This window comes from Carettochelys insculpta, chromosome 28 (genome assembly GCF_033958435.1).
Source record: "Carettochelys insculpta isolate YL-2023 chromosome 28, ASM3395843v1, whole genome shotgun sequence".
Taxonomy (NCBI): domain Eukaryota; kingdom Metazoa; phylum Chordata; order Testudines; family Carettochelyidae; genus Carettochelys; species Carettochelys insculpta.
Genome location: NC_134164.1, coordinates 5034864 through 5059951, shown reverse-complemented (window position 1 = coordinate 5059951; position 25088 = coordinate 5034864). Strand labels below are relative to the sequence as shown.

General features: G+C 45.6%; 2 protein-coding genes across 4 annotated transcripts; both read left to right on the top strand.

The window, feature by feature from the left end:
* Positions 1-798: 798 nt before the first annotated feature.
* LOC142002565 (keratin, type I cytoskeletal 14-like) lies at positions 799-7575 on the top strand. 3 transcript variants are annotated; one of them, XM_074978756.1, is made up of 8 exons: positions 799-1329; positions 4016-4098; positions 4573-4729; positions 5131-5292; positions 5389-5514; positions 5611-5831; positions 6509-6558; positions 7282-7575. In XM_074978756.1, exons 1-8 carry the CDS (start codon positions 802-804, stop codon positions 7377-7379), a joined length of 1425 nt encoding a protein of 474 aa, XP_074834857.1. In that variant the 5' UTR covers positions 799-801; the 3' UTR covers positions 7380-7575. The 3 variants fall into 3 exon arrangements, with proteins under 3 accessions (XP_074834857.1, XP_074834856.1, XP_074834858.1); XM_074978755.1 differs by lacking the exon at positions 6509-6558 and having other exon boundaries at positions 802-1329; XM_074978757.1 differs by lacking the exon at positions 6509-6558 and having other exon boundaries at positions 802-1329; positions 7211-7575.
* A 12272-nt stretch (positions 7576-19847) lies between these two features.
* Positions 19848-25088, top strand: LOC142002526 (keratin, type I cytoskeletal 17-like). Its single transcript, XM_074978703.1, has 8 exons — positions 19848-19891; positions 20051-20339; positions 21290-21372; positions 22478-22634; positions 23308-23469; positions 23939-24064; positions 24295-24541; positions 25027-25088. Exons 2-8 carry the CDS (start codon positions 20136-20138, stop codon positions 25086-25088), a joined length of 1041 nt encoding a protein of 346 aa, XP_074834804.1. The 5' UTR covers positions 19848-19891; positions 20051-20135.

The window sequence follows — 25088 nt, the reverse complement described above, 5'->3', positions numbered from 1 at the left end:
CTAACTGCACCCCTCATGGGCCGTCTCAGCAGAGAGGCCAAGTATTAAATGGGTCATGGGGCTGGAGTCCCCTCTCACCTCTATAGGAGGTCATCAAGGATGAGGTGAAGATACACAGGCAGAGAGCATTGTGGAGAAAGCCTGCATGTTTGCAGGCAATTTTGTCTGTCCTGTAGCGACACAGAGGACTTGGGTTCACAGCTGTCAGTCACCTCTTTCGCCAGTGCCAAATTCACTAAATTAAAGACGTTCAAGGTTTTAGTTAAGGTTCATTTTTAAGACTCCAAGTATCACAACAGATTTACGAACCACACAGTGACTACTGGGAATGCTACTTTGTAACTAAGACAGACAGACAGACAACGGAAAAGAGATTAATTTCACAGAAATGCGCTGGAGGAATCTGAATAGCGCTGTCCTAGATTCAGCTGGGAAATGCAATGTAAAAATGTAGCCTGGAGCAAGGAGCCTCCCTCTTTGAATCACACCTGACTGTGCAACTGGAAACAAGAGGAAACAAAAAAACACCCTAGGTGAGGTGATGTTTCTAGTAAAATTGACAAAAGCAGGAACAGATCAAGAAGAAAAATGATGACTCTAGAACTTGGCTCAGACTTTGAGGGTGATGAAAACCCTGGGGAATGTAAGAAAGAAAGAAGCACTTTGTAACGGCAACCCCCCCCCCGCCCCATTCAGGGTATAAAAGGAGCTCAGATTCAGGGGAAGACGGCAGCGCTCTTTTTCTTTCATAGCTGAGCTGGGTGACTGTCTTGGGCTTTAGATCTTTAACTGCTCTTCACCATGACCAGTGTCAGGCAGTACTCCTCATCTACATCCCTAAAGAGTTCAGGTGGACTAAGTGGATTTGGAGGTGGCTCCACACGGGTTTCCTCAGTGCATCTTGGAGGCTCACACAGAGTCCCAACGATCCATGGGGGATCTGGTGGCTATTCTGTCTCCTCTGCTAGGTATGTCTCTGGGGTAGGAAGCAGCCTGGGGGGTGGCTATGGGGGGAGCTATAGTAGCAGCTATGGAGGCAGCTATGGGGGTGGCCTTGGTGGTGGCCTTGGAAGTGGCTTTGGAGGAGGCTTTGGAGGCGGCTTTGGTGGTGGCTTTGGTGGAGGTGATGGCATTCTCCCTGCGGGTGAAAAGGAAACTATGCAGAACCTGAATGACCGCCTGGCTATGTACCTGGACAAGGTGCGTGCTCTGGAGGAGGCCAATACCGATCTGGAGATTAAGATCAGAGAGTGGTACAAGAAGCAGGGACCCGCTCCTGACCGTGACTACAGCCCATATTACAAGACAATTGAAGACCTGAGGAGCAAGGTATGACACTCTCATTAAGAAGGTCTGATCTCTCAGGTTGGCTTTTCTTTGTCACAGACTGCCTTGTTTAAAAACTGAACACAAAGGGATTAACTGAGTATGTAAAAGCGCTTATAAAATACAGTGCTCAGATGCAAATGAAGGAGATTTAGTGAGTTATACTGAGCAGTGATTTAATGATATTCCTTCAGAAGGAGCAGCCTTCATTTTCCTATAAATTATTTCTAATAGAGCAACAGATATTTGGACAAGAAAGTAGCAGCTGAAGCCTATTAGTTCCCGTTCACTAGGTATAACATCTTGGGTGCTACAGCAACATAAGAAGAGAGCAGACTGCAGCAGCAGTAATGCTGGTCGGATTACTCACATATGACTAAGTACCGGATATTACTTGCACTCCAAGTATGTGCTTCTTCTGCCAGACGTTTATCTCAGGCGAGGGCCATGTTATCTGTTTAGCACTGTTCACCTATTGTAGGATGCTTTGTGAACACACAGATGCCAAGATGATCATAATGGTTTTCATAATCACTCCTAGATTGTTATTAGGCTGAATATAGAGGTTAAGAAAAAAAGACCAGATCAAATGGTACTGAGGATATTGGCAAGGGCAGCCATTTTACAGAAAGAAGGGGGATACGGTGCAGGCTCATTGAGTGAATTTGGGTGGGGGAAAGGATCTGGGGTGCAGATTCTGGGAGAGACTTTGGGTGGCAGGAGATGATCTGGGGTGCAGGCTCTGGGAGGGAGTTTGGGGGGCAGAAAACGATGGGATTGGTGGAAGGGGTGGGGTTGCAGCAGGTATTTGGGGGGTAGGAGGGTGTGTGGAGGGCAGGTATGGGAGTGCAGCCTTTGGGAGGAGGTGGATATGTGAGGGGAGATGGTGGGGGCTCCTAGGCTATCTTCTACATGCAGCTTCCCTTCCTTCCCCCCAGCAGCTCTCATTGGCGTTCTTTGTGGGGGCAGAGCATGGAGATGCCACACTGGGGCCACAGGGACATGCTGGCAGCCATGTGCGGAGTGAGCAGGCAGAAAGCCACACTAGCCCTGCTGTCCGGCTGATAGTAGCAGTGCAGGCCCCCAGGCCCTTTTATATCACCCAGGGCCAGCAGGCAGGGCTGCGGCAGGCACTGGAAGCAGTGGGGGGAGTGCGTGGGGCCAGCAGGTAGGGCATGGGGAGACCTGGCCCCAAACATTACTGGAGCCAGGCACCCAAGCCAGGAACATTCCTGGAGACCAAACACCAAAGGCCCATATATCTCGCCACACCTGGACGTGGGACCTTTGCAATTCAGGAAGGGCTGACACAAGACTTGATATATTCCATCCACTCAAAACTAGGGAGATTCAGAACAACCTGGGCCAGATTCTGCTCTCCCTTACACCAGTGTAGATTGGGGTAACTTCACTCCAGCCAGTGAGAGCAGAACCAGTACTGTCATCTTTTTCGAGTCCATCGTTGTGTCTCAACCTTTGCACAGAAAGGTCTCAAGAAAAGGGCCAAGGGATGCCCTCTTTGCAGAACCAGCCTTCATGCCCTCACTGGTTACCTGAGTCATTCGCTTTCACCTTACATTACGTTCCTTTCAGTTGCCTGGGTTGTGACATCTTCTCTCAGCCCTGACTCAGCCAGGACTCTCACTGATGGCAGCATCACTGGGCACTGGGGGAGCGTCCCCTGAGTAAGGATGCCATCACAAATGGAACATTTGACTCAGTGCTACTGTCGTCTCCTTATACCCATCAGCCAGGCATGTCAGCAGAATGTCAGGCTAGCAGAACCTGAGATGCTTAAGTGATGCAGGTGACTCAGACTCTGAGCTGATAAAGCTCCCATGTGATTTTCTTTTCTTTTCCTTGGCTCCGCTTTGCCAGCTACTCAGAACCCCAGGTTTGCTTTTCCTCTCCCTGGAGCTCTGGGAGAGGTCACTAAAGGGAGCTCAGCCACAGTGAGATTTTCTGCTGAGAGTGTGGCTGATGGCAATGAAAGTCCTGGCGCAAGAAAATCTGTTATTTATTATCAGTTATTACTGTTGGGTTTTGGAGCCTTAGCTACAGGAGTCATCTCAAGACAAACTCGAAAAACAATTCAGAGAAGTTTTTCAAGTGACCCAAAACTGAAAACTTCTTAGTTGCATTGAAGCTGAACTGAAACGCCCCACACCCCCACCCAAGCAGCTCTTTTTAAATCCAGCTCAAATATTTGAAGGTGAAAGAGAAACTATTTGGGACGAGCCATGGCATGCTCGCTATCTTTCTTCCAAAGGGGCACTTCACTGTTCCCAAAGGAATACTCTGAGTCCGAAGTCTCCAGATGATACAGAGATATGTACAACACAAACACTCAGAGAGACGGAGGGAGGGGCCTGATTCTCATTTATGCTAAGCCTAATTTATACCATGTTGACCTCACAAGGAGGCCTTAAAGTGGGTGTAAAATATATGTGCATTGCTTTAGGGCCTGTTTACATGACTCCAGCAGTGCAAAGGGCCCTTAGTGCCAATGAGAACATGGTCCATCCCAGCTTGTTACATATCTCCACGGTACAGTTAGGTAGAAGTGGAAGGTCAGTGCTGTTCCTGGCCCTTATGCTAAACATTCTGCTCACATTGTTCAATTAATCAGCACTATGTAATGTTTGAACTTACTTTTTCACACCCTCTTCTCCCCTCTTCTCTTCCCCAGATCCTTGCTGCCACCATCGACAATGCCAACGTTGTCCTGCAGATTGATAATGCCCGGCTGGCAGCCGATGACTTCCGAACCAAGTAAGTGCAGGGCCCCATGGAGCTCTAAGATAGGAAATGTGTAAAAAAAGCCATTCTGCTTGAGGGCAGTGTTCCATCTAATATTTTTCATCCTTGGGCAGAATAAATTTTGTTATGTGCACCAGGGCATGAGTGAATATGCACCACCAAGAGATATACCCACTGTGCGTAGCTATGAGCACTCTGCTAATCAGCTGGGCAGCACCTGAATCTCCCCGGGTGGCTGCCCAAGCACTCGGCTTGCTTCCCATGTTCCTATGCTATGTAGTGACTGTGAAAAGAAGTGGGGAAGCTGTGTTCAGGGTTACCTTCATTTTTGTTTCCACAAATGCAAAAGAATCTTTTGGCACACTGGAGGAAATACTGTTGGGAAAAACGCCGTTCAAAAATATAAGAAATTTGGGGAGGAAAAGGGAGTGAAAAATTGATATCAGCTGGATGTGCCTGAGCTTTGGACCTTTTTTTCATGTCAAGGTTTGAGACAGAGCTGGCCCTGCGCACGAGCGTTGAGGCAGACATCAATGGCCTGCGTAGGGTCCTGGATGAGCTGACCCTGGCTAGAGCTGACCTGGAGATGCAGATTGAAAACCTGAAGGAAGAGCTGGCTTACCTCAAGAAGAACCATGAGGAGGTGAGGATGAAACAAGACACACATGAGGGATATATAAAGAGTAGCTAATGCACAGTGGAATGTATAGAGGAGAATGAGGAATGCCTTTGGGTTGACAGAAGGGAATATGAGCAGGTAAAGAATGCGTATTCTGTAGGTGCCTGGTAAGTTACATCCACCGATTTGGGTAGTTTCCGCCAGTCAAGTCATTGGCTACAGGAAGAGAACCTTAAGCTTGGCTGCTAGGTTGCAAAGCCACTGGATGCTTGGGATTTTATTTGTCAAACTGAAACAATAGAAACCCATACATGATATTATTAAGGTCTCCAAGCAGGGTGCAAGTGGGGAAAACCTCCTAGGATGAACTGCAGTGGCTCTGTCCAATTAAGATGCAGAGGAACATGGTGTCTCTCTTGTCACAGGAAATGAATATACTACGCAGCCAGCTGGGTGGAGAGATCACTGTGGAGATGGACGCCGCTCCTGGGGTTGACCTAACCAAGATCCTGGCTGACATGAGAGAGCAGTATGAGAGCTTGGCCGAGAAGAACCGTAGAGAGGCCGAGCAGTGGTTCTACACCAAGGTGCGTGATGCTTGAATGAAGAAAAGCACTTGCCTGGCATTCACGGCTTTACACCTGCAATTCATGCATTAACTATGTTGTTTGTCCTTGTTCCAGACAGAAGAGCTGAACCGAGAAGTTGCCATGAACACGGAACAGCTGCAGAGCGGCAAGTCAGAGATCACAGAACTCAGACGCACGGTCCAGGGCCTGGAGATAGAGCTGCAGTCCCAGCTCAGCATGGTACATGCCTCTGGTTTCCAGGGAGACACACACAAGGACGGGCACAGAGATGAACGACCTTCTCACTGAACTCTCCCCTCTCTTCTCTTTTCTCAGAAAGCTGCTCTGGAAGGCACCTTGGCAGAGACAGAAGCCCGCTACGGCACCCAGCTGGCACAGCTCCAGGCCATGATCACCAGTGTGGAGGAGCAGCTGGCTGAGCTCCGATGCGACATGGAACGGCAGAACCATGAGTACAAGATTCTCGTGGATGTCAAGACACGTCTGGAGCAAGAGATTGCCACGTACCGCCGCCTGCTGGAGGGCGAGGATGCCCAGTACGTAAAGGGGATTGATTAGATACAGTGCCATGGAGCAGGGCTGGCTAACAGTGACACAGCTAAACAGGGGAATAACCTGCTCCTTAGAGGCGTATTTTGAAATAAATAGTGAAGATTACTGAACATGAAGATGAATAAGTTATGGCTAAATGTAACCACTCTACCTGTCCTGGAAGGCATTCATCCTACGAACGGCGGCGCGCTCCCTTTGCAGTACCCTGGCGTGAGCAGGGGACTGGGAAATAGATCTCGTTTCCTTTCTGAGATCTCATGATAACTCACTGAACAAGCTTCACAGTCCATTGACTTCTCTAACCCTTAGCCTTCTCATCTGTAAAAGGTGTTAATAACATTAGTATTCTGCCTAATAGGAAGGGAAAGTTATTTGAGAGATCTATAAAGTGGTGTGAGATGCTTTGATCTTTCTGAAAGGGTTTTCTCCTATTGTTACACCACTGGACAATTTCAGGGAGATTCAGGTTGTTGCAGAAGGTGAGAAGTGAGGTCAAGTCAGAACAAGTTTGTCAGGTATTCTAAATCATTAATTCACCTTTTTTTTGCATGTGAGCGCTTTACAATTTTTTTCATCTGTGGCCTTGCTGCCTCTCCTTTATCACTGACTACAGACCTTAGGTCATGTTTCTAATTTGCTCCTGTTATTTTTCGCCTTGTAGCATTGCTTCCCAGTACTCTGCAGCTCTGTCCTCACAGTCTGGCAAAGATGGTAAGGATGTACCTTATCTGTGGTGTCATTCATTCACATCTATAATTAGGAGCTTTGCAGATTACAAGATAATAAGCTGTTGAATTGTATAATTTGATAATTAACAAAATACAGTCTGTGGAAAATGGGTGGAGGGGACAGGAATAGAAAATCCCCAAATAACTACTGCTCCTAGAAGCAGAAAACATTTGGATAATGGGACCTTCTAACTTAGTTGTCAGGCAGAAACGTATGAAACCCATTACTTTGGGTTCATGGAGGAAGGGAAGGTTGGTTCTGGAGCAACAGATATGTTCGTGTGGGTTCAGTCTTGTCTTGAATTATTTTAAATTCTGTTTTTGAAGAAATCTGAAAAAAATCAAACAAATCTTTAACCATCAAATGGTTATCAAATTTGATTTAGTTGGGACCAAGTGTAAAAATCCATCCAGGGGATCTGGAGATGGAGGTAGTGGCTCAAATATGCACTCAAAATTGTATGCAAATAGCTGACTCTTCATTTGAGAAGTCTGCAAATCATGGTGAATTGCTCCATGAATCCAGGTTGAGCTTTTGCTTTCTCACGATTTGCTCTGGTAATTTATACAAGCTGATTGCCGGGAGCATGTTTTTTCCTTTCGCCTCTCAACCAATGAAAGGTTGTTTGAAATAGTATATTTGATATGCTTAGGGAACATACACAATATGCTCCAAATAATTGTTTTTCTCTCCTCTTCTTTGAAGTAATCACATCCAGTCGTCAAGTTCGCACAATTGTTGAGGAGGTCCAGGATGGAAAGGTGGTCTCATCCCGTGAGCAGGTTCAGCTTTCCTCCCGCTAACAGTACAGAGCATTCTGTGGATCCCAGTGTCAAGGCTTGAACTGCTCAGAAAGAGATTCACTGGAAGACCCAGCTGCTGTATCTGACTGGGCTCAGTCATTCTTTCCCTACTCCGTATCTTGCACTCACCTTTTTGTGCCTTTGTGTGCCACACTAACGTCTGCATATGTCTAATAAAACTTTTCTTCTCACTAGTGCAAAATGGAATCTTGTCTCTGTCATTCTAAAGGCGTGGTGCAGGCCCTCTCAAACCCTTGGAGGTATATACTGTGAACTCCAAGAGTCATCCATGGGCAGACAGAGACAGAGTTGTTCTGAAGCTGAGTGAAGTGAGAGCACAAGAGGGAGCGACAAGTTTGAGGGAGGGACAGTTTTCTCAAAAGCAGCATAAAGAGTCTTAGGGAATGTTTTGTCAAGCAGTGGATTGCTAAGAAATACCTGGGTATGGCCATCAAAGCAAAAAAGCAGTCCAGTAGCACTTTAAAGACTAACAAAATAATATGGCTGAGTGAAGAACTTGATAGGATTTTATGAAGGCGAAGGACACAGTTGGGACACGTTGCTTGAGGATGAACAAAATGTAACAGCTGGCAGAAGTGTTAATTAAAGTGAAGGATCCTGGACTCAATTCTGCAAACCTGAGTCACACTGAGAGGCACCCACAAAGTTATATTACTGACTTCAGTAGGGTTAGTACTTTCATAAATGTTACTCAGAAAGAGCCAGGCTGCAGCACTGGGCCTACTGCAATTTAACTGACCAGTTCAGGCATTAAAATATCTGCACAATGGGCTCTCTCCTGGAGAGATGGAGGTTTTTCTTCCATGAAATGTTCAGTTTGAGGATCTCCCAGTTTCATGACATACACAGAGACATTTGGTTATATTTATCAGAATTACTCCAAATCCCTCTCTGTACAGAATTCCTCTCTATTTCTGTCATGCTATAACAGTAGAATAAATTAAATATAAATCTACAAACACTAATGTCATTTCAGTTCTTATTTTCCTACTTACCTTATAAGATAACCAAATTACTTGCATATTATGCATAAAATGTTCACGGAACATATGATAAGTCTCTTGATATTCCCTTGTGATCATATTTACCAGAGAGCAACAAAACTAATAAAAACTTTAGAAGACCTGATTTATGAGGAAAGGTTAAAAACCTGGGTGTGTTTAGTATTGGAGGGAAAGTGGGAAAGTTGCAGTAAAGGGCAGCAGCCCTCAAAAACAATTCAAACTTGTTTTTGAAGCTCTACTCACTTTCAGAATGAAACAAAATATGTTGAAAAATAGGAGTGACATATTTGAATGAAATGTAAATTGCTCATTTTCAGAACTTAAAAATGGCCACACTGAGTCAGACCAAAGGTCTATCTAGCCAGTGTCCCTTCTTCAGACAGCGGCCAATGCCAGATGCCCCAGAGGGAGTGAACAGAACAGGTAACCATCAAGTAATCCCTCTCCTGTCATCCATTTCCATCCTTCTAACAAACAGAGGTTAGGGACACCATTCCTACCCATCCTAGCCACTGATGGACATAATCTCCATGAATTTATCTAGTTCTTTTTAGAAGGGTGTTAAAATCCTGGTCTTCACAAAGTTCTCTGGACAAGAGTTCCACCGGCGGATCGTGTGCTGCATGAACAGAAACTTCCTTTTGTTAGTTTTAAACCTGCTGCCCATTAGTTTCATTTGATGACCCCTAGTTCTTATGTTATGGGAACAAGTAAATAGCTTTTCCTTATTCATTTTTTCCACACCAGTCACAATTTTACAGATCCCCTTAGTCTCTTTTCCAAGCTGAAAAGTTGCAGTCTTCTTAATCTCTCTTCATATGGCACCCGTTCCAAACCCCTCATCACCCAACTGCCCCACATATTTGCACCCCATGAGGCTACTTTAGCCTGCTGAAAACTGATCTATCTATCTATCTATCTACCTACCTACACTACGTGCATTGGACTGACTACCTGAATGTCAGGTGTTCGAAGTGCTTAAAATAGTCCAGCACCGTTGCTCACTTCACTACCAGCACATTCCCATGTCCAGCTGCAGATTCTGGCATTGCCTCCTTTGCCTCCTTTCCTACCCCATCACTGCACACAGCTCCCAGAACGAAAATGTAGAAAGAAGTTAAACTGGCTGTGCCTTTAATTCTACTCTATTCTTCCCGGAGTTTCCTAATGTAAGTTGGTTTTTTTTTGAATTCTTCTTTGCCCTGATGCCCCCAGCCATGTAATTGCCAAACATTTTTTACTGCAATGTGAAATATCAGCAGATTCAGCAAGCAACACCCTCCCAAAAAGGAACTAAGGAGGTTAAAACAAAAAAGCAGTCCAGTAACACTTTAAAGACTAACAGAATAATTTATTAGGTGATGAGCTTTCATGGGACAGACCCACTTCTTCAGACCATAGCCAGACCAGAACAGACTCAATATTTAAGGTACAGAGAACCAAAAATAGTAATCAAGATTGACAAATCAGAAAAATATCATCAAGGTGAGCAAATCAGAGAGCAGAGGGGCAGAAGAGGTGGGGAAGAGTCAACAATTAGATTAAGCCAAGTATGCAAAAGAGCCCTTATAATGACTTAAAAATTCCCATCCTGGTTCAAACCACGTGTTAATGTGTCGAATTTGAATACAAATGAGAGTTCAGCAGCCTCTCTTTCCAAAGTAGTGTGAAAATTCCTCTTCAGTAAGATGCAAAATCTGTTACTAAGGAGATTAAGGTTGAGCATCAAAGAGTAGATGACTCTGCTCTCATTACCCATGCTCTAACAGACCTCCTCCACTTCACCACTAGCAAGGTATGCCGAGATAACTCAGAGCTATGAACTATCAATGTGAATAGAACTGGAGTAATGTTCAAACCCTGCACTTTCAAAGGCGTATTTAAGATTTGCGACCACAATCAACAATTGCTAAATTCATCACAGTAATGATTTAATTTACCCCCCTAAAATCTTGTCGTACATGGTTATTACTGATCAGCGGCCATTAGCCTGATCAGCAGTCATGGTCTGAATCAGAAATGTTGCAATCCCAAAACGGCAGTTTGCACAGTATCCCACACCCATGCACAAAAATTAAAGTCACATTTACTGTAGCATAGTAACAGAGAGGGAGCTGTGTTAGTCTATACACTATCAAAACAAAAAGCAGTCAAGCAGCACTTTAAAGACTAGCAAAATAGTTTATTAGGTGAGCTTTTGTGGGACAGACCCACTTCTTCAGAAGAAGTGAGTCTATCCCACAAAAGCTCACCTAATAAACTATTTTGCTAGTCTTTAAAGTGCTACTTGACTGCTTTTTGTTTTGTTACTGTAGCATAATGATTGTCAATTACTCTTTATTTGCACATCACAGAAATGGAAAAAAATGTAATTGACGACGCCAGGTACCTAGTATGCAAATTGTATACGATAATGAAAACAAGTGATAAGATCATGTGTATCAGGCTGCAGAAATATCACTGAAGCAATCCTTGTGAAAGAAAGACTCTGCTGGCTTGGACACACCCTCCTCATGGAGAACACAGGGGCTCTTAGAGAAAATATTTTGCAGTGGCGTTTTGATGAATAAAACAGCCAGACAGAAAGAGAGAGATTTCCTGAAAACTAACTCTGCCCATTGTTACAAAGAGCCATCAGTCGGAAGGTGCAGCAGGGAATTAATCATTTTGGTGGGAATAAGAGTAACATATGATGATGCAAGTTTCGAAGAAGCGGATAGTTTCCTATCACAGAGAACAGGAGATAGTCAAAGTTAGTAACATGACTAGCAAACATAAATGCATTTCCCTCTCTGATGTCAGGCAAGACTTGTGCATCAAACACCAGCCTGTTTAGCTAATACAAATATGCAGTAGAATCATAGAACACTAGAACTGGAAGGGACCTCGAGAAGTCATTGAGTCCTGTCCCTGCCCTTGTTGCAGGGCCAAGCACCATCTAGATCATCCCTGATAGATGTCTATTTAACCTGCTGTTAAATATCTCCAATGATGGAGATTCCACGACCTCCCTAGGCAATTTATTCCAATGTTTAACCACCCTGAGAGTTAGGAAGTTTTTCTTAATGTCCAACCTAATCCTCCTTGCTGCAGTTTAAACCCATTGCTCTTTTTTCTATCCTCGGAGGCCAAGGAGAAAAAGAAGTTACTCACTTGTGTGGTAACAATGGTTCTTCGAGATGTGTCCCCATGGGTGCTCCACACTAGGTGTCGGGCATGCCCCTGCGCTGCAGATTGGAAATTTCCAGCTGTGTCTCGTCGGGTCAAGCATGCACCGATGGGCGCCGGTCCTTCACGCGCTTTCAGTCACATGGGCGATCCGGTTCATGCCAGTTCCTCAATCAACCGCCACAGAAGCTCCTGAAAGACACAAAGCAGAACTCCGAAGCAGAGAGGAACAGGTGGGTAGTGGAGCACCCATGGGGACACATCTTGAAGAACCATTGTTACCACACAAGTGAGTAACTTCTCTTTCTTCTTTGAGTGGTCCCTGTGGATGCTCCACATTAGGTGATTACCCAGCAGTGACCCCACAAGTGGAGGTGGGTACCAGATTTATGTGCAGCTTGCCCTTGAAAGGAGTGCTGTTGATAGATGCATATCCTTGTCCAACACCTGGTGCATCGCATAGTGCTTGGTGAAGGTGTCGTAGGATGACCATGTCACCGCTCTGCAGATGTCCTTTAATGCGACTCCTTTGAAGGAGGCTGTCGATGTCGCCATTGCTCTAGTAGAGTGAGCCCTGGGCGGAGCTAGCAGAGGGGTCTTACGGAGCTCGTAGCACAGTTTTATGCAGGATACGATGTTGTTTGAAATTCTTTGTGAAGATAGGCCTTCCCCTTTTGATCTGGGTGCAATCGACACCAGGAGCCTGTCTGTTTTGCAGAAGGGCTTAGTTCTGTCTATGTAAAAGGCCAATGCTCTCCTCACATCAAGTGCATGCAGCCGTGCTTCCTTACTAGAGGTATGCGGTTTCGGATAAAACGAAGGTAAAACTATTGGTTCGTTAATGTGGAAATCTGAGGCAATCTTTGGAATGAAGGCCGGGTGTAATTGTAAAGTCGCCGCCTCCTTTGAAAAAATCATATAGGGTGGCATCGCCATTATTGCTGCGAGTTTGCTCACTTTGCGGGCTGATGTAATTGCGAGAAGAAAGGTTGCTTTTATGGTAAGTAGCCGGAGAGGCACTGTGGCCAATGGTTCAAAGGGTGGTCTAGACAACGTGTCGAGGACCAAGTCCAAGCTCCACGAAGACGATAACAGTTTCCATGGGGGGGTATAGGTTTGCGAGCCCTTTTAGAAACCGTGTGGTAATGGGATGGGCAAATATGGTTGGCCCCTCCTCTATATGTGGGAATGCTGATATAGCCGCAAGGTGGACCTTTAATGACAATAGAGAGAGTCCACCTTGTTTCAGCTCCAGTAAGTACTCCAGGAGTGTGGGAACAGAAACATCCAGAGGAGCCAATTGCTTGGACGAACACCAGGATATAAAACGTTTCCATTTATGTGTGTAAGTCCTCCTGGTGGAGGCCCGCCAACTGCACTCCAGAACTTCTTTTACTCCTTCTGAGCATGTTTTCTCTAAGGCGCTGAGCCATGGATTAGCCATGCTTGTAGGCAAAGCATTTGAGGATGGGGGTGCACTATGGACCCCTGACTCTGCGTGAGAAGGTCCAGCACTATCGGGAGGGGGAGTGGCGGGCAGCCTGATATACATAGGAGCAAGGGAAACCATTGCTGTCAATCCCATGTTGGGGCTATAAGTATCATGCGCGCTTTCTCCCTTCTGGCTTTCTCTAGGACCTTGTGAATGAGCTTTGTGGGAGAAAATGCGTACAACAGGGCACCCTTCCATGAAAGCATGAAGGCGTCCCCCAAAGAACATTGCCCAATGCCTGCTCTGGAACAATATTGCAGGCATTTCTTGTTGGTGTAGGTGGCAAACAAGTCGATCTGGGGAAACTCCCACCTGTGAAATTCTTCGCGGAGCAGATTGGAGCGGATTTGCCACTCGTGTGTGAGAGCAAAGTGTCTGCTTAGTTGGTCCGCTTTCACATTGTGGACACCCGGCAGATATAAGGCTTTGAGTGTTATGTTGTTCGCAATGCACCAGTTCCACAATCGGACTACCTCTGCGCATAGCGCACGAGATCTGGCCCTGACTTGATGACTGATATAGAACATTGTGGAGGTGTTGTCAGTATTGACTCCGACTACTTTGCCCCGCAGGTGTTTTCGGAAGCGCCTGCATGCATTGAACACAGCTCTGAGTTCCAATACGTTTATGTGCATCGCCGTCTCCACGGGGGACCATTGCCCCGTGTCACTTTGTTACCCATGTGCGCTCCCCATCCTATGTGGGATGCGTCCGTTGTGAGAAAAACCGCTATTTGCAGTTGGTGGAATGGCACCCCTAACGTAAGTTCTCAGGGTCTGCCCATCATGCCAGCGACTTTCGCACCTCCATTGTGGGTGATACCGTTTTGGGGATGGTATGAACCATTGGCCCGTAAACGTTCGCCAGCCAGTGCTGTAGGCCTCGCATATGTAGCCTGGCATTCTGCACCACAAACATGGTGGCTGCCATGTGCCCCAGGAGCTGTAGGCAGGTTAGGATTGGCACTGTGGGGCTGTACGTCATTACCTGCACCAGGGATTTGATGGTGCGAAAGCGGGCATCAGGCAGATATACTCTTGACGTAGTAGAGTCTAGGCGTCCCCTATGAATTCTATGTTTTGTGTGGGCTCCGTCGTCGATTTCTGGAAATTGATGACTAGGCCCAGTGAGAGGAAAGTCCTTGTAGTGATGTCTATCATGCGCAGAACATCTGCCCTTGAGACCCCTTTCAGGAGGCAGTCGTCCAGATATGGAAAAATAAACACGCCCTGTCGGTGTAGGTGAGCTGATACTACTGCAAGCATTTTGGTGAAGACTCTGGGCGCTGAAGAAAGACAGAATGAGAGGGCCCTGTATTGGAAGTGCTCCATGTCCACTTTGAAGCGGAGAAAGCGCCTGTGTGCTGGGTGGATTGTTATATGGAAATACGCATCTTGTAAGTCGAGGGCTATGAACCAATCTCCATTGTTCAGTGCCGTGACTATGGAGGCAATTGTAGTCATCTTGAAGCGCTGTTTGCACAAGTACGGGTTGAGAGCCATAAGTCCAGGATTGGCCTCCAGCCTCCTGTTTTTTTTCTCTGTCAGAAAGTATCGGGAGTAGAAGCCTTTCCCTTGGAATTCTTCCGGGACTCTCTCCACCACCCCTATAAATGTGAGGTGGTCTGCCTCTTGCTTCAACCTTGTCTCATGAGAGGGGTCGCGGGGAAGGGACTGAGTAGGGGGTTTTGGTGGCGGTAGGGATCAGAAGGGGATGGTGTATCCCTTAGCTATAATTTCCAGCACCCATTTGTCTGTCGTGATGCTTTGCCATTGAGGATAAAATGGTTTGGGTTGGTGGTGGAACATATGCTGTGATTGGCAGTGAGGGATGGTCTTGGTATTGCAGTCCTCGACATGACCATCAAACTTGCCGTCTTGGGCTTGCCCCGATGGTGTACGCCCTTGTTGGGGATGCCGCCTGGATGCCCTATGCTGTTGTTGTTGGTGGTGGAGCTCCTGATCGTAACCCCGCTGATATTGCGAGCACTGGGGTTGATAGGCATAACGCCTTTGTTGAGGGTAGCATTTCTTTCTCCTGTGTTCTGAGTGTGTTCTCCTGTGTTCTGAGTGTGGTCCTCGAATCCTTACTGGAATGTAGGACCGAATCAGTTGAGTCAGCGAATAGTTTTTCCTTATCAAATGGGAGATCTATGATTTTCGTTTGCAGATCTTTGGGGATGCCAGACGTCTGGAGCCACGACTCTCTACGCATCACCACAGCTGTAGCTGTGGAGCATGGCGCTGCATCCGCTATGTCCAGGGTGATCTGGACACCTGTTCGTGAAGCTGCATAGCCCTCCTGGACTATAGCTTTCAAGACCGGTTTCTTATCATCCAGGAGGAAGTCCATACAGAAGGTAAGTTTAGTGTAGCTGTCGAAGTTATGATTTGACAGGTGGGCAGTGTAGTTAGCCATTCGCAGTAATAATGTGGAGGAGGAGTAAACCTTCCTCCCAAATAAGTCCAGTTTCCTTGCATCCTTGTCGGACCCCACAGATTTGTATTGTGGTGCCTTAGATATGTGTTGTGAGGATTCAACTACTAGTGATTTGGTTGGGGGTGGTTAAACAGAAATTCCATACTTTTGGATGGTACAAAGTACTTCTTATCTACCCTTTTGTTTGTAGGTGGAATGGAGGCAGGGGTCTGCCATATATTTGTGGCTGCTTCCATAATGGCTTTGTCTAGTGGGATGGCTATCTTAGATGATGCGGGGGGATCTTAGGTTTTTGAGGAGTTTGTGATGTTTCTCCTGCACTTCTGCAATCTGTATGTCCTGAGTGTGTGCCACCCTCTTGAAAAGCTCTTGGAACTGTCTGAGGTCGTCCGGGGGAGAGACATCCCCAGGGACAACCGCCTCATCTGGGGAGAATGAAGAGGCGTCACTGTGATAAACCTTCTCTGGTTCCTCAGACACCTCGTGTGCCCTTTCCCTTTAGGATTATAGGGGGAGGTCCAATGACTCTGGACCCATCCCCGCTGGAGAGGCCTGTGTTCTTTTTGAAGGGAGAGGAGGTATGTAGGCATGCACTGAAGGTTGAGGCGGGGATCTGCCCCTCGATCTTGAGCCCCAGTGCCGATAATGTTTGCCGTAATATGAGCGGCTGTAACAGAAGGGGCAGGGTCCCAGTGATGGAGATCTAGACCATGACCGGTGCCTATATGTATAGTGCCGAGAGAAGCGTGATCGCCTTGATGATGTTGAAATAGGTGGGGATGCTCTATAGAAGTGCTCATGTGGTTCCGTTATGGAGACCAGTGAAGGATGTCTGAGCCAGGGAGATGGTGGTTGAAGAAATGGAGAGGGAGGTCTCAGGAAAGCTGTTGGTGTTGCTGCCCGCCCTGGCCTACCCATCTCGGGAGGAGAGCTAGGAGACTGTGGTACTCCAAGAAAGTCAGGGGATGAACTACTGTGCCTGGTCTTGGAACTTGCCTTGCCCCGCCCATGCATTTGAAAGGCGGGTGCCATCATCTCCGGTGCCAGGGACCTCGGTGCGGTTGTTGGTGCCATGCCTGGTGCCGCTGCACGCGGTTCCATGCGAGTAGGTGCCTCTGGCACCGTCGGGTCCCATGCCGGGGACTCCGGTTCCGGTACTGTCAGTGCCGCAAGGCTCGGTGCCATAGCCTCTGGTGCCTGCCATGTCAGCGCCTGCAGGATTCTCAGTGCCGACTGTTTACTGGTCAGGGCCCCAGGCACTGCTCCATGTTGTGTGGCCTTTCCGCTGCTTTGAGCAGCCAGTGATTCACGGCCTTGTGCCTCGCTTGCCCTGCCTACAGGTACCACCAGCAAGGATTGAGTTGGGGATAGCTTCTTTTTCTTATGCGTAGAGGAGGTTAAGGAGGTAGCCTTCCTCTTATGCGGCCCTGAGGGCCCTTCCTTCTGGGACTTCTCTGATGGCTCAGGCTGGAGGGCCTTGTCAAATAGAATCATCTTTAATCTCATTTCCCTGTCCTTTCTTGCTCTGGCCGTTAGTTTAGAGCAGAGAGGACATTTCTGGGGAACATGGGCCTCTCCCAGACAGCAACTGCATTTACCATGCCCATCGGAGGCAGGCATAGCCTCGCGGCATGCCTCACATTTCTTAAACCCTGGCGAAGACATCTCTTTCCGGGTGCTTAACCCCTTTCAATGTTAAATAAGGCAGTTAACAGCTATTAAATGGCTACAAAGCAGATAACGTCTACAGTCTCTAAGACAGCGAACCGCCCGAGGCGGCTGCCTCTTTTTCTTATTCTTTCTTTGCCTCCCCCTTCTTTTTTTTTAAACTATATACAAGAAACAACCTTAAAAGTCTTAGAAAAATGAGAGAAGCAACTAATAACTATATTATAACGGATTTATCTGTCTCAGGCGTTGGAGCCAGAGTGGATTCTGTCTGCAGCCGTTGGCGGTTGAGAGGAAATGGCATGAACTGGATTGTGCATGTGACCGAAAGCACGTGAAGGACCAGTGTGCATCAGCGCATGCGCAACCTGATGAGACACAGCTGGAAATTTCCAATCTGCGGCGCTGGGGCGAGCCCGACACCTAATGTGGAGCACCCACACGGACCACTCGAAGAAGAACAATTTTTCTCCCTCCTCCTTGTAACCCTCTTTTAGCGACTTGAAAACCGCTATCATGTCTCTCAGTCTTCTCTTTTCTAAACAAGCTTATTTTTTTAGTCTCCCCTCACAGCTCATATTCGCTAGACCTTTAATCGTTCTTGTTGCTCTTCTCTGGACCTTCTCCAATTTCTCCTTATCCCTCCTGAAATGTGGTGCCCAGAACTGGATGCGATACTCCAACTGAGGCTTAATCAGTGCAGAAAAATGTTGAACTATGTTATTACTGTTGAAACTCTCCCTTAACTGGCTTTCTATCATCTGGAACTCTCAAATAACCAGCATTTTAACCATAAGTAAATTTTAGTTATGTTTTCCTTTATTACAGTATAGTGAAAGTAAATACACATAAATATGACAGATACAGTAAAAGTTTACAGTATACAATACTGCTGTTGTTGGGAAATAAAGCACTCTGCATCATTTTTGTTTGTTCCTTCACAGCTAATCTTGTTTTTCTTTACTGTTATGCATGCTGGGTATACCTCTCTATTATCCAGAATATTTGAATATCCAGCAACCTCCCGGATAAGGATTCCCCTAAAGTAATCAATGTGGAACTAACAGTGAACTTCTGTTTATGCAGCATGTAACTCAGGCAATGGGTGAGATGACAAGAAAAGGGAACTCTGTAGTGCTAAACTGATACCCCTGAAAGAGCAAAAGGAATGCAACTTCTTCCAGAAACAGTTGCTGCTGTGGACTGTTACTGGATCCTTTTTCAGTTATCTTATTCAGAAAAACCAAGAGTAAGGCAAGAGAAACATTACATTACTTTATTTTCACCCATAGAGCCTTGCCATAACTCCAATTGTATTCCACCATGCAAGAGATGAAAATTAGATTAGATTTTCCCTCTTATCTCCTTCCTCTTGATTGAGTCTTTGCTGACTTGTGTCTGGGAAGGACTGAGTCACTTATCCAAAGGCTTGTGTTTAAAGCCTCATTCAGCAACTCCAGATACAATTCCTGGGTCAGCAGTAGCTTCCCTTGGGGAGCTGGAGCAGTCACTTCATCACTGTACTCCAACACATAACCCTACTGGAAGAATTACTTTAACGCTCTGCGAATTTCATGTCTGGTGCTACATAATTAGGGGTTGGATAGGCTTCCCCTTCCTTATCACAGTCTATATAAGTGAGCATTGATCACAATATTTTAAAGGGCTAATTGGGGGTATACAAGACAAAGTCCAACTACTACAAATAGTTGCTAGTAAATGTCCATCTGCTAGGGAATGTGTTCCTTCGTGAACTTGAAGAGAAATGCACCCCATCAGTAAGATGTCCTCTTGTGCAAATGTTAGTGGCCTTCCGAGCCATTTCTAGTGAATCCTCTTCTAACACTCACCTGCAATAGTGGTGTCCAACCTCTCAGAGCAAATCAGAATAATTTGACACCAATTTCTATAAAGTTCTTTCCACTTTATTTTCCTTGATCACTTTAATCTAGCATTAGCAATGGAAAAAAAACCCCCAAAACTATTTGCTCTCACTTAGTCTATCCTCATAGAGCCAGAGTTGTTCCTTCACTGCTATCAGCAGATCAGTTTCACATTGTATGCCCTGTATCAGGAGTTTATTACCTTGTATCTTCTCTATCTACAATCCAGAATATCATATGAAAAACATGCTTATTAAAGACAAAACACAAATTAAAATAGAAAAAGGACAGATAAAGAGCTCACTGTTGCAACATGGTCTATCCTTTATTCATCACATGTAATTGAGGGAGGTATTTTTCCTAGCTTCTTGTTGGGAGGTTTTCATCATAAGGAAAAGCTGATGATTAATAAAACATTATCGCTAATGAATTTTTGAAACAATCTGCTGATGTGTAACTTAACTTCCTTGTGTAATGGGACTTCTGGAAAGAAGCTCCCTTTGGGGAATTATTCTTGGCATAAACAGAAAGAGTAACAGCCCATGGGAAGAGGGAACACCCTGCTGGTGACACCCACTGTGGAAGGTATAAATGGAGGTCAGTGGGGAGACAAAATGCGCAGTCTGAATTCATATCAGGTCGTGCCTCTTGCTTTGGGCCTTGCGTTGGACTCTCACTTGCTGTCGCTATGAGCTACAGCACCAGGCAGACTGTTACTCTCTCTACCAAAGGGAGGAGCAGTGGTGGTAGCTGTGTGGCTGGAGGTGGAGGGGCAGGAAAGATTTCTTCAGTCTCTTCTGGAAGATATAGCGCCTGTGGCATAGGCAGTGGTAGAGGATTCTCAGGCATGAGTTTCAGTGGTGGTGCAGGTTGTGGAGCAGGACTGAGTGGTGGTAATTTCTCTGGAGGCAGCTATGGAACTCTCTTAGCTGGATGTTTGCCAGGATACATCTGTGGAGGGGGTTCCAGCAGTGCGCTGAGTGGTGGCGCCATCCAGTGTGGCTATGGAGGTGGTTTTGGTGGTGGCGTTAGCAGTGCAATTGGTGGTGGCTTTCTTGGTGGCGGTGTTTGTGGAGACGGCATGTTTGCCCCCTGTGATGAAAAGCTGACCATGCAGAACCTCAATGACCGTCTGGCTGCTTACCTGGAAAAGGTGCGATGCCTGGAGGAAGAAAATGCCACCCTTGAGTGCAAAATCAGGGAGTGGTATGCAGATCATGGACATGCCAACATATTGAGGGATTACAGCTGCTACTACAAGCAAATAGACGATCTTGAAAAAGAGGTAATGTTATTTTGGATGCATTCTGCATTGTAAGATCTTCACTATTAGTCTGTGTTCCAATCCTATGGCATTTGTCAGAGGCATTTTTTCTCTTTGGCAAAATGTTCTTCTGATGTTAATTAAGGTAACTACTATGAAATATGAGTAAATCTGTGGAAAAATCATGAGCTTGTTTATAGTTTGCCCTTTCTGGACCACATTTGTAGAAAGAAAAATAGGGTTACATATTCAGGGAACAATGTCGGGCTGGTCAGAATGAATGAAATGTTTAATGGGATGCTTTAATATATTTATATCCAAAAGGAAGAGGAAAAGAGAATTTATTCATTAACCTACTGAGTTATTGTTATTATTACATTTTATCCTATCATCAGATTACCCAGATTTTGATAAGAATCTCATATCTGTTTTAAACAAGTTTGAGCTTCTGTACAGAACTGGGGGCGAGGGAGGGGTATATTCCATTTCATTACAGACCAGTAAGAAAGAAGACTGCTTTGTCACCAATAGGTTTGAATGGGCAATTTAATGTTTGTAAAAATTATTTCCCACATCTATTCTGAAGAGGGGTTAGTCATCTTGGGAGATCAAAGTAGACAGAATCACAGGCTACAGGAGAGAGATTCCTGCCAAATGCTCACCTGTAACTCTAGATCAACTTGGAAAACATGAGGTTTGTTATAGCAGGTATCAGGGAGTACTACTTATCATTTTGAAATCATTAGTATTTCACAGTATTTTTACACATTTATTCCTTTCACCTATTTCTTTTCACAAACTGGGACATTTCTCAAACCTTTCTCCTGGCATGAGAAATCTTCTGTGCTTCTTATCTGTCTGAATTTTGAGACTGGGATTGTTAAAAGACTAAAATTTGCAATGTGACTCTGAGCGTAACAGAGTGAAAAGACATCAGGGCTGAAAGTCTCCTGAACCCTCTTCTTTTCCAGACTGTTTGTGCAACTGTGGACAACAACAAGATCCTTGTGGAGATTGATAACAGCAGGATGGCAGGTGATGACTTCAGACAGAAGTGAGTACCTCTCTCTACAAGAAAAAGCCTGCTTTTGCTTCTTGTTCCTAATTTCCTATTCCCAAATTAAGAAATATCCCAAGAAGGGCAGGAGGGGTTTCTACTGGAATTTCCAGCTCATGACATATGGTATTTTTGTGAGATTTTATTATTATGATTAATTATTTGTAATATGACACCAACAAGCCACATCATGGACCAGGACCCCATTGTGCTAGGCACGCTACAAACACAGAAACACTTACCACTCACCACTCCCAAAAGCTGACAATCCACACAGAGGACAAAATTCAACACTAGGTAAAGACAGACCAGTGCAGGAGTACAAGGGAACAATGACACAATATTGGTCAGCCTGACATGCTGTGGTCTCAGATCAGACGTGCCTTTGGGCTCCGACATTAGAAGTGCTTAGAATAGCAGCATTTCCAAGACAGAAGTCTGAGGCAACAAAAAGTTAGGTGAGAGGTTTTTGGGGCTAAATATAGGGACACGATGTAAATTGACATGCGCCCATTGATGGCCTTGGTGCTATGAGAGTTCATACCAACTGAGAGTCTGGCTCACAGATTTTTTTAAAAAGTAAGAGTTAAGAACATACCCCATAGGAAGTGCAGAAAAAGGAGAGGGTGGACGGTTCAAATAGGAGAGGCAGACCCCCCCAGAGAATGGATAGATGATATAGTAGATTGGTGTGAGCTAGTCTACAGAAACTAAGACACTCTGCACTGGACAGGGAAAGATGGAAGGAAATAGTGAGAGAGGCATCAGACACCAACGGGCGCTGAGTCCACGGTTATTGATGATGATGTTGATGATGACAACGACGACCTTGGTGTAGCAGTGACATTGGAGAGGAGAGGGACAGAAAAAACTGATGAAGAAGGCCTTTTATGAGCCAAATAACAAATCCTTCCCTTGAACAATCAGAGAGCCTCGGCAGCAGACAGAGTGTGTTCTGTTGTGTTCACAGACATAACAGTAACATAGAAATAAGGTAAATTCAGTAGAGGATAGGGATAGGGGAATAGACCCATTCCAAACCAGAGCTCATATTACAGGATCCTGACTTGTGAGTCTTCTGTGCTTTTTGTCTATGGCATAGGTATGAGACTGAGCTGGCCCTTCGCCAGGCTGTAGAGGCTGATATTAATGGCTTACGCCAAGTTCTGGATGAGTTGACCCTGTGCAGGTCTGACCTGGAGGTGCAGCTGGAGTGCCTGAAAGAAGAGCTGTGCTGTCTGAAGAAGAACCATGAGGAGGTAGGATCTCATTTCTCATTCACCCAATTAAGCAGAAATGGGCTGGCTGGATATGATGTACGGAAGAGCCACACACAAAAATGATTCAGGAACAGTAGATCAGGAGATCTAACCACAGAACCAAGCTCCCTTCTCTTAACTTATAATTATATGAGGAAAAACTATGCAAAGGGCCAACATACTAAGAAAAAACAAATCTTAGAAACCACTCACTTGTTGAAAATGGCAGCAGAAATGTGCAGGCTGGATTTGGTGTATGGAAAAGCCACACAAACAAAGGCAGCGGTTGTGAAAACATAACTGTTAACAGGGTAGTGTGGTTGTCCCAGGAGAAGAGCTATTAGACAGGATCCAGGACACAAAGTGACACAAAGACCCAGGTGAAGATGAAGCAGGAAAAAAATCCTCTTTTAGCCAGAACAATCGAAAATTCCTTAATTTGCTGCGAAGGGCCATTACACAACTCAAGACACGCCCATGTTGCTTACCTCAGGAGCACTAACTAGAGAATTTAGCTTGGAAATGGTTCCGTTTCCCCAGCAGAGCTGGATGTGTAATGGAGAAAATGCATCAGACTGGTGTTGTGAGTGTCAGAAATGAGCCTCTTACACTCCCCAGAGCTCAACTCACTTTTCTATCTTCATAACCAAACTGACCTGGATTATCTTTGCAGGAACTCAATTGTCTGAGAAACAAATGCACTGGTGATGTCAATGTGGAGGTCAATTCCTGCGCTGGCCCAGATCTGAAGAAAATCCTAGACGATATGAGATGCCAGTATGAAAAAATGATCGCACAAAATCGCAAAGAGGTTAAGGACTGGTATGAATGCAAGGTAAATGCATCACAGCTGTCATTCTCCCCACTGAAAATGCAGGCGCTAGTTCAGAATCACATGTAAATGCTGTGGGGAGATTGGATTTCAGTTTCACATGCTGTAAAAGTGATCAGCACTTATGTAGAATGCTCACTATGTAGGGGACGGAGGCCCCACACAAACACAATGCATATATCTCACAGAATAACAGGGCTTGCTACCTGTCATTATTAAGGCGCGTTGAGGGAAGAGTGGATGAGCCTGCTGGTTAGGACGGATGAATACCAGGGGAGAAGTTGTGAGGAGCTGCAGCATTAGAGTAACAGGAGAGTTACAGTGAATAGAGGAGATTCATTCCTGTCTCTAGAAAACTTGCCCAGGCCTTCTCTATCCCACATCCTTTGTTAGCCATTCATTGTACGTTCACTAGACTCACCTGACAATTGAAAATCTCTCTGAAGTTCTTTATTCTGTGTTTGCTTTACAGATTGAGGAGGTGAATTCTCAGGTCACCTCAAGCAGTCAGCAGATTGAGTCGTGCAACAGTGAGATCACTGAGCTTAAACGTCAGTTGCAGTGCCTGGAGATTGATCTGCAAACCCACCTTAGCCAGGTACATGATCTTGTCACCACTGCTATCTCATCTAGGATACACTGCTGCCTGGATTTCTGGATTGATGGGTCTAGGCAGGCCTGATGTCTCTGCAGAAGGCATGATACAGCGGATTGTTAGCAACAATTTGCTTTTATCTTTGCATTAGAAATCCTCAACTTTCTGTATCCAAACGGGTTTAATTTAATCTGTATCTAAAGTACTTATGGCTTGTTTCCTTCAATTCTTAGCGGAACAACCTGGAAGCCTCTTTAGCTGAAACTGAAAGTCGCTACAACGGACTCTTGTCCCAGATACAACAACAGATCTCCTGTTTGGAGCAGCAATTGGCTGACTTGCGTTGCGAAATTGAGTCCCAGAACAACGAGTACAAGATCCTCCTGGACGTGAAATGTCAACTGGAGCAGGAGATTCACACTTACCGCTGTCTGCTGGAAGGAGGACAGTGTGACATTGTGTACGTAAGCTGCAGGCCCAGTGGGGGATAAAGCAAACACCTACGCTGTGGTCTCTGGGTTAAGGACCCAGTCTGACATTTTGCCAAAAGTCCAAGTCATTCCTTCTTTTATCCAAAGTACCCGACATACCCTCAGGTTCAATTTCATTTGAAACAAGCCTGATAAATAATCAGGTAAGTATTTCCTGATTTGCAAGCAAGGGATAGAGGAAAGCCTGTTTTAAGAGCCCACTGGCAATGGCAGCCTCAGAGTAACTCATCCATTGTGGGGAAGGTGGGTGTGGAGACTGACTGGCCTTGTAGTGAAGTACTTTTGCTTCTCAGCATGGAAGAAATGATGGGGGTACTGGAAGAAAGCCAAGGGAGGTGAACTGGCCAGGTCGGGGCCCTTTGCTGGACTGGTAGCCACTGAAGGACAAGTATATTCACATGGTTTCTCTGAACCTACCATGCTGTCTAAGGTTGGTTGTTGTTTCATTCACCAAACATTCTCTTCTCATCACAGTTGCCCGGAAGGAGGGACTGGATCAGGAAGTGGAGCTGGAAAATGCTCAAGTGGAGGAGTAG